The sequence below is a fragment of the Eleutherodactylus coqui genome, chromosome 4 (assembly GCF_035609145.1).
Source record: "Eleutherodactylus coqui strain aEleCoq1 chromosome 4, aEleCoq1.hap1, whole genome shotgun sequence".
NCBI classification, from domain to species: domain Eukaryota; kingdom Metazoa; phylum Chordata; class Amphibia; order Anura; family Eleutherodactylidae; genus Eleutherodactylus; species Eleutherodactylus coqui.
This window is the reverse complement of record NC_089840.1, coordinates 198,064,772-198,077,339: the sequence shown is the minus strand read 5'-3', so window position 1 is coordinate 198,077,339 and position 12,568 is coordinate 198,064,772. Positions and strand designations below refer to the sequence as shown.

Sequence of the window (12,568 nt, the reverse complement as noted above, 5' to 3'; positions counted from 1 at the left end):
CATGCGGTGTAAATGCTGCAGCGACTGAATGACTAACGATACTTGGTTCGCTTATCATTCGGTTTCAGCAAGCATAAAAATCACAACGATTGCCTCTTGTAGACCGACGCTCTCCTCTTCCATTCACTGATCGATCATCAGGATCGATGATCGCTGGGACTGTCAGGTGCTTTAGCGTCGTCCTCTACTTCTGTTCTTCCAGAATATGCAATGACTGGCCGCCATCTTGTATTTTTCTGAGCATAGCCACCGATGTCTACCAGCTAATCTGTGTATAGCACACATGGTACATTAATTTTGTAATTAAAGTAATTAGTTAGAACGCAGACGGACCACACTCGGGCTTCATGTACTCCTTACATTTTATTTTCTCATTTTTAATGTCATCATTAAACAAAACATTTCCACCAAACGGTCTATCCATATTCATAATCTATCAGATAGTCTGCGGCGGAGCCACGCTTCAGCGCTGCATGAAGTTAGCTGGAGTGAATGATACTGTGTAAATATGTCTTATCTGGCTCTGCAGTAATAAATAAAACCATCTGTGGTGTCACGGGCAGGGCAGTCCGCTCTGTAAAAGGTCAACAAATCAAAGCTCTTGATGTGCTAATAATCACCATCAACCTCCTGTTGAATTATGGCCGTAAATCTCCGCCGCCTCCAGCCACAAAGTAATGTTCTCCGTCCTCATAGCACCTTTTAAAATGTTTACTGCTGCTGTAAAGTCTGGCTGCAGACTGTGTGGTGGTGTTAAAGGTCACGTCTGCTTGGTTTGGGGAGTTTTCGGCAGTGGTGGTGGCAAATGAGAGAATGTTGGTTAGTCGAAGTCGGAAAATATTGTTAAATTTGAAGATTAATAAATGGTGCGAATCCAACAACGTCCTGCAAGAGAACCAACGCTCGTTGTAAGGGAGGCTCTACGTCCAAAGTCACGTCCCTCTTCCTCAGGATGCCTAGACTGGATTCGGTCACGTTATGGCAATGCTTTACTTTGAGGGATTTCAGCCCAGCACAATACTCTGCAAGAGTCCTGCAGGAAACAAGAAGATCTTTAGCTTTAATCACATTGAAAATAATGCAAAGTATTTCTATAGAGCTGGTGGAAAATTCCCAACCTTTACCAGTGAACCATGTTGATTTGCGCACATATTGGCACATGGTATTGTACTTTCAACTTGCAGCATTTCCGCTACATGTAAACCTACCCTAATAGTAGTACTTCACTCAACTAGCATCGCGGTACAGACTTCATTTTCAGACTATTGCCCTACTTTGTACTGATCCCTACTACAAGATGCAACAGTGTAAGGCTGGTCTCAAACGACCATATCGTAAAACGCTGCGTAAAAATTGCAGCATTTTCCCAGCGTATGGAACTGTGTATTGTCATGTTTTTGCTTGCGTATGCCCGTGCATGTACGGTGTATTTTACGTGCGCCGTCCTGCACTGGCTTACTGGTTTCTTCTTTTTTTTTCTTCCTGCGGCACGTCCTATCATTGCCCATTGTTTTCAATGGGGCCGGAGACAGCATCGCACTGCATTCTAGGTGAGTGCGATGTTATATCTCCCCATTGAAAACATCGCTACTTCCTCAAAGTGATACGAGGCAGTTTTGATATAAAAATGGCTCGCATCCATGGGAAAAAAATCACATGTTGACGCGCACAATATCCGGCCTGATATCGCATTCGCCCGTATGAAGGGTGGATTCAGACAGGCGAATGCGATATCGATCTGAGAAACCTGGACCGATTTCGTACTTGACAAATTGTGTTTTTCTCGGGAAATGCCTTGCGTTTTGCAAGAAAATCACATTATTGAACAATTGAGATTTTCACGTACAAGAAAATCACATGTATTTTCTCACCCACTGGACACAATGCGCGAGATTTTTGAAGACTCATAGAAAGATAGAACAAACTGCATTATTTCTATCTCATAGCACTGCCGCGCGAGAAAGATCACATATGTAAGTAGGCCGACTGAAAACAATGCCGTCTATTTCAGTGCGAGTTTTGTGCCTCGCAACGCATAAGACTTGCTGGTGTAAATGCGTATTTTGAGCGATGCGAGAGTGAGTAGAAACGCAGAACTATGAAATCAATGATTTTTAATGGTTTCATTTCCATTTGCGATGTTTTTACTTACGCGATGTGGAGTAGAAAAAAAATTGCGGCATGTCCTATCTTGCTGCGTTTTGCTGTTTTATTTTTTTTTACTCCAATGTTTCCTTTTGAAGCCTTCGTTTTATTGCATCGCATGAACTTGCGACTTTCGTGTGATGCGTTTTTAACATTGGAAACTCCTACGGTCTATTGTGAGAAACACGCACAAGAAGGCAGCAATGTTTTTGCAAGAAAAAGCATCGTTGACACTCGGACAACTAATGTACTGCCTTTGCCACAATTTCCTTGCGGCGATATTGCGATCGCCAGTTGAAGGAGCCCTTCGGTAGAGGTGTGGACGCTGTGCGGACAGCATTTTACGTTTGTCTTTCAGTAGGATGAACCAAAGTACCGAGCAATACTGGACTAGATTAGGAGAGCAGATGCCCTTAAACCCCCGGCTGACCTTAATCTCATCCGAAATCTGCAGCAGGTCTTTAGCTCCGCTCTCCTACCTGCTCGCTGGATGACCTCCGAGCGGCAGCCCTTCTCTCTGATGTGTTACGCCATTTATTCTGTAAACATGGGCTTCATTAGATGCCCCAAGTGAATGCTGCGCCAGGAGCGAGAACATTCATTAACATGATTGTTTGGGGTTTACTCGTCAGCTTAGTTAAGGCCAGGCTCACACAGACGTATATTTATCGCGTATTACGCAGGCTCTGTGCGCCCGTGTGATACGCGGTAACTCGCAGGCAATCAATTACATTGCAGTTCCGATCACATTAGCGTGACAGAATTCAGTAATACGCGAGTGCAAAAAAGAACGCAGCGTGTTCTATTTTGCCTCATATATACGTGAGATAGAGCCCATTGTTCTCTTTTGCGCATATATACGCGCGGCCATGCGCAATTACATTGCATATATACGCACTGTTGCTTCGAGATAGCACAGGAAGGGTGGACTGCCCATAACAGCGTGTGTGAGTACAATATTGCTGCATTATGCGGCCGTATGCCGGGTCACTGCTGCTTCCAGGGCTGTAAACCGCTGCGTGACCCGGCCTAAATTTGTGACTCGAAGAAAAGTCACACAGGGCTCCCGCAGATGGATGTATGCATGCGCTCCGAATACTGTGACGTAATAGCGCTGTGAAGGGAGCGCTGTCACTCGCAAATCTGTGCATTCTTCTGTACTTTTTTCTACACTGCCAGACCTGTTCACATCGGCGTGGAATGCACCCCATGTAGTGATTGGACCGGCTGGGCAGCCTAATTCATTCCTAGTGTTATGGATTAACACTGCAAAATCACGCAGTTCAGAGTACAATTTAGTGCGGACAGGGTCCACATTTGCGTACCCTCATACACTCCTATCGAGCATTGGGTGCGCAAATGTGCACAAAAATAGAGCATGTCGTGTATGTTTTTGCACGTGCGAAAATTGAGCGCCACAAAAGCAGAATGTGAGGGAACCCATTGAAATCAATGGCTTCTATTCTCTGCAGAATCTATTACTAAAGTGTTATATACGTTTTTTTATTGCACCCAGCGCAATTGTGAAGTATTAAGTGTATAAAACAAAGGGGTTCTTAATTATCGCAGCTCTTAGTTGTTGGCAATGCGAATAGGTCTGTAATAGTACCTGCATAGAGAGAGTGGAGCTGCGCTTACTAGCGACCCCTGCGTGCGTGCGGCCAGAAGCCGTGTTATCACAGCGTTTGACAGAGAACGGAAATGGAAGAAAATGAGTATTTCCCATGGGTATAAATGGCTTTTATGAAAAATATGTATTTTTGTACTTTATATTTCCCGCAGATAACCGTAAAGGAGATGCTACAATTAGAGCTTTTTAGTAATACGGAGAACATTCTTAAACCACGAACAGCGCTCTGCTATATCTCCATCAGACAGAACAGAAGCTGTTAGTATATGACACACTGATTACTGCTAACCATTGTACAACCATTTAAATGTAAGGTAAAAGGGGCGCTCCAGTGCAAACCCTCTTCCATCCCTCGCCTGCTTGCCTGTTACACTCTGGCGCCTCCTTTCTGATGCTTAGCAGGCATCTTTCTGCTGAGATTTCTCCCTGCTCCTATGGGCTCCTTCACACTGGCGACTGTATCGTGATGCGAGAGAGTGAAAAGGCAGGATTAGAAGCCGTCTTACTGTCAAACTTTTGCTTAATGGAAATTTTTGAATTTCCATTAATATCAAATTTCTGTATCGGTGTCATTCCATGTGAGGGGTCACTGCGGGAAGGTCCTTTGTGAAGGCCCGCTATTGGGACGTTTCTTCATGAGAAGGCTTCTGTTGCCGCTTTTATTGTAACAAACATCATTGGCAATAAGTAAATTATGATTCCCAAGTGATCGAAACTCAACACCTTATTTCTACAGTTCCAAGCTCTAAATAAGTTCTCACTGTAAAAAGGTATAAAATATTAATCTTCTGCTGGAGGGGAATGCGGATGTAAAACCCACAGCCCTTGTGATTACTTATTTAATAATTTCTCAAAATTGCATTGCAAGCAGACAGAAGAGAGAATTGGCCTCCAGCGCCCAGCGCATTGTCACTGGGAGGGAAGCATGCAGGAATGAAGCCACTTAAAAAGTGTTACAAGGCAATTAAAGCTTTTGGCTTGTGTGTTCAAGCTGTCCTATAGATCATACTGTATTACTATACTGATGTATACAGCAGATTTCTGTTTATAAGCTACCCTTCGTCCCCCGGAGGGGTTGTCCACGTAACTGAATTTTTAATTAATCTTCCCCATTTGTAAAGATAATAAAGTAATACCTCTCCTGACTTCCCTCTGTGTACAGCGCTGTAGCCCCGGGTCTCCACTGTAATCTACTCTTTGCAGGCTGCAGAACCTGTGTACAGGACATCATGAGCTGCTGCAGCCAGTGACAGTCTCTTCACTCTCTTCACTGGGTGCTGCAGCCTGTAAGCAGTACGGAAACCCGAAGCTGCAGAGCTGAAGGCAGCAGGAAGCTGGGAGAGGCTGGTGCGGTTAACAGCTTAAATAATAATTGGATGTTTTATTCAACTACTTGCACGCTGGATGCTTTTGCTACTAATGAACTTTACACCTTGGAACGGGATTCCTGGATTAAGTCCTGGAGTTGGCTTCCTCCCTCCTCTGTACAGCCTCGTATGGGACTGATCAATCTAAATCTCACTCCATAGAAGATAAAATGTACATATAAACAATAGAAAATGCTCCTACGCTACTAAAGGTCCATTTACACACGCAGATGATCGTTCAATATTTGGGTACTAATGGGCTAAATGAGCCCTTCAGTACTTTATTGCATGCATTAAGAGAACAGTGGGTGGTCTGTTCTCTAAATACATTGCTATTGTTCTCCAGTGGGACAGCAGCTGCTAACAACTGATAACATTCTTTAACAGGTGATATCAGTGCTGTCCATGGTGAAAACAGCGTGCGGTCCCTTTTATCGTCTTGAGGGACGAGGATTTCATGCGGATCTGAAGTCAGTGATGGACAAAAAGTGCACAAAGGGTGCACATTTACACACAACGATTATCTCTCAAAAGATGGCTTTAATCATTGTGTGTAAAAGGGTCTTTAGTGTGCTTCATAGATTAGTTATTAAAGATTAAACTTACTGCACAGAGAAGGCTTAGAGGCCACCATGTCTCCTCAGTATCTGGGTTTGCGGATTGATAGTCAGCACAGAAATTGGCTTCCATTAATTTATTCTACGGTATAGTTTAAAATATAGTACAGACGAAAAAAACCCAACAAAGAACAGAGAAAAAAGCCAAGCCAGCCTAATTGGTAAGTGTCGAAAGCCCATGAGGCTCTTTTTATAAATCTTTATAAACTGCTTTGAGACTGACTAAATAGCTGCTTGAAGTAGAAGGCAAGTGTAAGCCTTCGAAACGCGTTGTCTGGCTATACGTTCTTTTTTTTGTTTCGTCTGTACTATATTTTAAACTATTGGTTTATTACATAATGTGGTTTAAAATATAGTACAGACAGAACGAAAAAAACAATTAACCAATGGAAGCCACTTTCTTCATTCTGTGGTGACTATCGTTCCGTGAACCCGAATACTGAGGAGACTTGGTGGGCTCCAAGTCTCCTCTGTGGAGTAAATTTAATCTTTAATTACTAATCTATTAAGCAGACTTAAAACTCATTTTGACACAACGATTATCGCTCATAAGCCATCTTTTGAGCTATAATCGTTGCATGTAAAATTGCCCATCTTTCACTTTTCTGTTGAACGATGAATGTCAGTTCAGCATGAAATCCAATGTTCGGCAGAACAACTGATAGAAAGGAGTGCACGCTGTGTTCTGCCCGGGAAGCGCTGATAACATTGTCTCAGCTGTCACCCCCCGTGGCGGAACAAATAGAATGTATTCAGAGAACAGTGGATGCTCTCTTCTCTGAATACAGCTCCAGGCAGCTCACACGCTACTAATTGCTACTAATAGGCATTAGTACCAAGTAGTAGTTTATGCAAAATGATCGCTCAAAAGCCATCTTTTGAGTGATCATCTTTGTGTGTAAATGCACCTTTAGTGTAGTACAGGAGCATTTTCAATTTTCTATATGTGCTTTCTATGACTGAGGTTCTGGGACCCTGGGAACCTCCGTTGTCACTCTTCCATACTCTTTTGAAACCTGGCAGGGAATATTGCTTGTGATTATCCTTGAAGGCAAACCTGGACCTTCGGTGTGGAGACCTGTCGATTAGACAGGTTTCCCACACCAGGTGAGTCCTTTTCCACATTACTAGGTGTCAGTTAATGTATAACAATACTAGGTAAAATGCATGTTTACCTAATGGATTCATTCTTGACCCGCAGACATCCAGTCAAGTCGAGATGCTCTAAGTCTCGGCAATTTTTGGCAGTCTCTTCCACAGCAATATCACTAATGTTTGCATTAACTGCTAGCGAGAGAGATTTGATTTGCTTGCTTTTCTGCACCAAGTAACATATTGCGTCATCCTTCAGCTGACGGCAAGCTGTCAGGTCAACATCCTCCAAATGTTTACAGTGATCTGCCAGGCTGCGGAGGGAAAGACAGTCCAACCATTCACAGTGACCCAGGCAGATGTTCCGTAAGTGAGGACAGCTGAGTGAGATGGCCACCAAGGACTGACGGCTCAGCTGGACACAACTATTCAGATTGATATGAAGAAGATGATGGTTCTGCCCAATGACTGGAAGTAGCTCCTTATCTGTTAACCAGTCAGAACAACTTCGAAGATCAAGTCTCTGTAATACTGAATTGTGTCTGAGCATGCTGGAAAAAGCGCTTTTGGGTAACTGTGAGCCAAGCTGTCAAGAATAAAAAAGTGAATCAAGGAGTGAGACATCTATACATATACATTTGTAAACAATATCATACAATTTCACCATTACATGTATGCCTTGCACCCCCACCAAATTTTAATTATGGTGTTGTGAGCTTAAAATTTAGTTTTTTACCCTTGCCTACTTAGAAAGTGTCAATATCCACCCTGGAATCTGTATAAAGAAATACTCTTTCTGCTTAATCCTATATGATCTAGCAAAGAGATGGAAATCAACAGGGTAGCTCTACTTTCTGGGACCCCAGACTTTGCAGGGTATTCGAATGGTCGTAAGGCTGTATTCATATGATCGTTCTGCTTTTGGTCTGATTTCCGTTGTCTGGGTCCCGCACCAGGCAGACCCCATTAACTGTAATGGGGTCCGTCAGCCTTGTTGCATGCATAATGGATCGCATTTACTGTAATGGGGTCTGTCCTGAATCTTGCATGCTGATCAAAATTTTCCAAGGCAAATGTGAATGGGGCTTTAGTTTGGCGAAGATGACCTCTTGAAGATTCCCTTTAAAATAAATTTGAGCTAATGGCTAATTAAAACATGCACTGTATACTGAAACAGGTATTATGTATACTAATAGAGATGAGCGAGCATACTCGGCCACGCCCATTTTTCGCCCGAGCGCCACGATTTTCGAGTACTTCCGTACTCGGGCGAAAAGATTCAGGGGGTGCCGTGGGTGAGTGGGGGGTTGCAGCAGGGAGTGTGGGGGAGAGGGCTCTCCCCTGTTCCCCGCTGCTACCCCCCGCTCCGCCACGCCGCTCCCCCGGCGCCCCCCGAATCTTTTCACCCGAGTATGGAAGTACTCGAAAATCGCAGTGCTCGATCGAGTAATTACTCTAAACGAGTAGGTTCGCTCATCTCTATATACTAATCATAATTCAGGTGTTTATGTAGCTTTTAGGGTACGTTCACACTGGGCAAAAATGCTGTGGATGCTTCCTGCAGAAATCCGCTCCATGCACAAAGCAAACCGTCCGGACAATCATTTAATCGGTGGAGATCTTGGGTGATGGACTTCTTAAGATTTACTATTTATTACTGGACAACCCGTTTAATTATCATTACCTTCTATATTCACCTACATAATCTACAGAACACAAATATACAATCAGGAGCATGAGCTGAGATCTCCGCTATTATAACTGTGTGACAGGAGCTGTATGATCATCATCAGCAACTGTGATAGGAGAGCCTGTGTCCTTTTCCCGGCATTTTCTGTGGTAGCGTCCATGAAACAGCATCACACAGACTGAGAAAATGACTAGTTTCAGACAGCATAGCCCCAAGTAAATCTGAGTTAGACAGAATTGAGATCACGTGACCATTGGGGAGAAAGATGCCAGTAGTTTCAGATAGAAAGGAATAACTAACCAAGGTAATGGGGGAACTGCTACATAATAAATAAAAAGAAAAATCACCAGAGCGGCTTTTTAACATCACATAGATTTTTCTGGCTAAGGCCGCGGTTAGGCAAGTGATTTTTTTTTTTGCGCCCCTATTAGAGCCATTGGTTTCCGATGAAGTGTTCACATGTTCCGATTTTTAAAGGAGCAAAATACTTACACCTGCAAAAGATAGGACATGCCTGCCTATAATGCACGTCGGTAGTTCCGTGCTGTGGGTAAAGAATCCCCGCAGGGAGCCCCCTCATGACTGAACACTGTGACAGCACTGTCACATTGTTTAGTGATGAAGGGTCTGCAGCAGGGACAAAAGAATCCCCTGTCACAGAGGACCGCGATGCTATCCCATTGCTTTCAATGGGGCTGGCACTGCTGCCGCTCCATTGAAAGCAATGGGATAAAGTCCACCCCTGCAGCCTTTATGATTTTCGGGGGTTGGCTTGAAATATAAGTCCTACCCTGAAAATCATCCCTAGCTGTAAAAAAATAATTAACTCACCTAGAAAAATCCCTGCCTGCAGAAGGCGCTGCCTCTGACTGGCTGAGCGCGGTGATTTTCAAGCCCTCCTCGAAAATCATTGCTGTGGGTCCTGCCTGCATCCCATTGCTTTCAATGGTGTGGCAACAGCGCCGGCCCCATTGAAATCGTGGTCCTCTGCCACAGCTGTGGCAGGGGATTCTTTCATCCCGGCGGGGAGTCCCATCATCACTGAACACTGTGACAGTGCTGTCACAGTGTTCAGTGATGAGGGGGCCTTCGTAGAGCAGCTGCGCTTCTACAAGCACAGCTGCTCCAGTCAACGGGGATCTGAAATTTTGCCTGTTAAAGTCCTGCACACACTATTTTGAGCACATGTAAAAAAAAAAAGCATGGAGCTTCGGTCACACACAAAAACCCCCCCAAAATTCTCGTCTGACCGAGCCCTAACATGGCACCACGCTATTTTTGCTTCATAATGCAAAGGGTGAAGTAGTGCGTACTTTCCGCTGCAGCGACAGACCGTGTGACCTACCCTGATGCCACATCATCCACTAATACCCTAGTAAAACCATAAGAATACGAGTATCTATACCCGAGATCCTCCACATTGCAACTAGAAATATTCAGCTTATATTTATTGAGCATTTATCATGAAGTACATAAAATATATTACCCTGAACAGGAATTATTGATTAGCCTCATGGATATGTTCAGAATCTAAGATGCCTTGCTTGAAATAGGATTTCTCTGCTATCCGACGGGCTTCCTCCGCTCGGTAACACCATTTGTCAACCAGCTGTGCCACCTACTGCTCGCTACATAAAAGGTCAACCTTTCAGGTCTTGCGGAGAGGTGCCGTCTCTTACAACAACTTCATTAATAGCTTGTGACTACAAAGATGATGAATATTATTCTACATTGTCCATTTCAATTACCTTACTGAATAATTATTGATTGAGAAGAGGATGAATCCAAGTGAAATTAAATTGATTGCTTCATATCACACAATTGATTCTTTAGAGGGAAGTAAATTCATCTCATGATATTATTTCCAAGCCTTCCGTCTTAACTACAAGGGGAAACCTTGAGCTAAATTTATTGCCTGCAACAAAATCCGGGCCAGTATGCATTTCTAGAAAAGGGGGATTTATTTTAACCCCTTAAGGGCTCAGTCAGACGGGCATTTTTATGTGCGTATGTTACATGCATTTGCGATCAGCATGTATTAAGAACCAATGCTTTTCAATGGCAGCGGTCATATGCCCAATATTTACCTGCGCACAAAAATGCGCAGGTAAATATAGAGCAGCGGATTTTAAACCGCAGGTAACTGCGGCATCCATTTTTTGGGGGATGTGAAAACCCTGGATGCTGTCACATCCAGGGGTTTCACCTTGTCCTCAATGGGGCCGACGGCAGCAGCGCCAATCCTATTGAGAACATGCAGTGAAGATAGCGATCCTTTGTCACAGCTGTGGCAGAGAAGCCCTATTGTTCTCCCATTAAATGCAGCTATTGAATGACAGCTGAGAGCTGCCTCTGATTGGTCACAGTGCTCAGCCAATCCGAGGCAGCCCTTTCAGCAGGCGGAGATTTTAAATCCCCTCCTGCTGAAAGCACTTCAGAGCAGTGAAGGGAGAAGACCCCGCTGGATGCGCCTGAGCCCCAGCAGCTGCTGAGAGGTGAGTATATATATATATATTTTTTTAATTTTTACACATTTTAGGGATGATTTTCAGGGAAGGGCTTATATTTAAAGCCCTTCCCCGAAAATCACTGCAGGGCTTGCTGGCAGCTCATTGCTTTCAATAGAGCCTGCTGTAGCGCCAGCTCAATTGAAGTCAATTGGAGAACATCGCGATCCTCTGTAACAGCTGTGGCAGAGGGTTTCTTAATCTCCACGGGCTGTCCCCTTGTCCTCGGACACTGTGACAATGCTGTCACAGTGTTCAGTGATAAGGGTGCTAACTGCGGAGATTAAGAAATCCTCTGCCACAGCTGTCACAACTGTGGCAGAGGAGCGCGATGTTCTCTGTATGTCAATGGGGCTGCCGCTACTGCCACCAGCCCCATTGACAACAAGGTGAAGCCCCTGGATGTGACAGCATCCAGGGGTTTCACATCCAAGGAATGTGACAGCTGCAGCAAGGGATAACAGAAAGCGCACTTTATGTATACAAAAATGAGGCCAAGTGCATTTTTTTCAGCGTGACGCCGACTTCAGTCCTGCAAATTTTTATAGGCATGTGTTTTTACGCACATAAATTAAAACATAAAAACATCAATCTGACTGAACCCTAAGGACGCAGCCCTTTTTTCTTTTTTTCCTCTCCCCTTTTAAAAAATCATAACTCATTCAGTGATTAATTTGCGCAGCTGTCTGAGGACTTGTTTTTTGCGGGACGAGTTGTATTTTTTAATGGAACTATTTAATGTACCATATAATGTAGTGAAAAACTTTTAAAAGATTCTAAGTGGAGTGAAATGGAACAAAACTAAATTCCACCATCTTTGGGTGCGTCTTGTCTCTACGGCATACAAACTGCAACAAAAATGACGATAACTTTATTCTCTGGGTCAGTACGATTACTACAATCCCAAATTAATATCGTTTTTTTTTTCTCTGCTACTTTTATTCTGCTATTTTTATCTTTTTTCAAAGATATTTAATTTTTTAAAATTATTTTCTGACACGATCTTCTAACGGCTATACCTTTTTTATTTTTCCGTCGCCATAGTTGTGTGAGGGCTCAATTTGTGTGAGACGTCCCATAGTTTCCGTTGGCGCGATAGGCTTTTTATTACATTTTTTCTTGGAGACTGAGTGACCAAAAAAGCGCAATTCTGGCGTTTTTGTTTTTTTTCTGACAACGTTTACCATGCGGGGTAAATAATGCATTACATTGATAGATTGGACTTTTACGGACGCAGCAATACCAAATATAAATTTTTATTTTATTATTTAGATTATTTTATTACAAATATGGCAAAAGTTTACATCATGCCGCGATCTGATTCCTGTGGTGTGGCTTGATAGGCGATCCGGTTTAAGGTCAAGGTTGATGGCAAAAGGCACAAAGATGGTAGCTGTAGGGAATTTGGTTTTTCATCAACTTTCTTCAAAGAAAAATGGTGTATTACATTAATCGCTTTCACATCTCTGCTGGAATCTCTGATCAGCTGACTGAAGACCAGACGGACCACATTATAGTCA

The 12,568-nt window shown here is 43.4% G+C and overlaps 1 protein-coding gene across 3 annotated transcripts in view; it reads right to left on the bottom strand.

Annotated features, from left to right (window-relative positions):
- Positions 1-351: 351 nt before the first annotated feature.
- FBXL15 (F-box and leucine rich repeat protein 15) overlaps positions 352-12,568 on the bottom strand; it is a 35,694-nt gene continuing 23,477 nt past the window's right edge. For all 3 annotated transcript variants that reach the window (XM_066598756.1, XM_066598757.1, XM_066598758.1), the window contains 2 exons: positions 6,935-7,437; positions 352-1,033 (listed from right to left, as the gene is read on the bottom strand). In XM_066598756.1, coding sequence (XP_066454853.1) covers positions 844-1,033; positions 6,935-7,437 — 693 coding nt within the window. In that variant the 3' untranslated portion in view covers positions 352-843. The remainder of the gene's footprint in view (positions 1,034-6,934; positions 7,438-12,568) is intronic.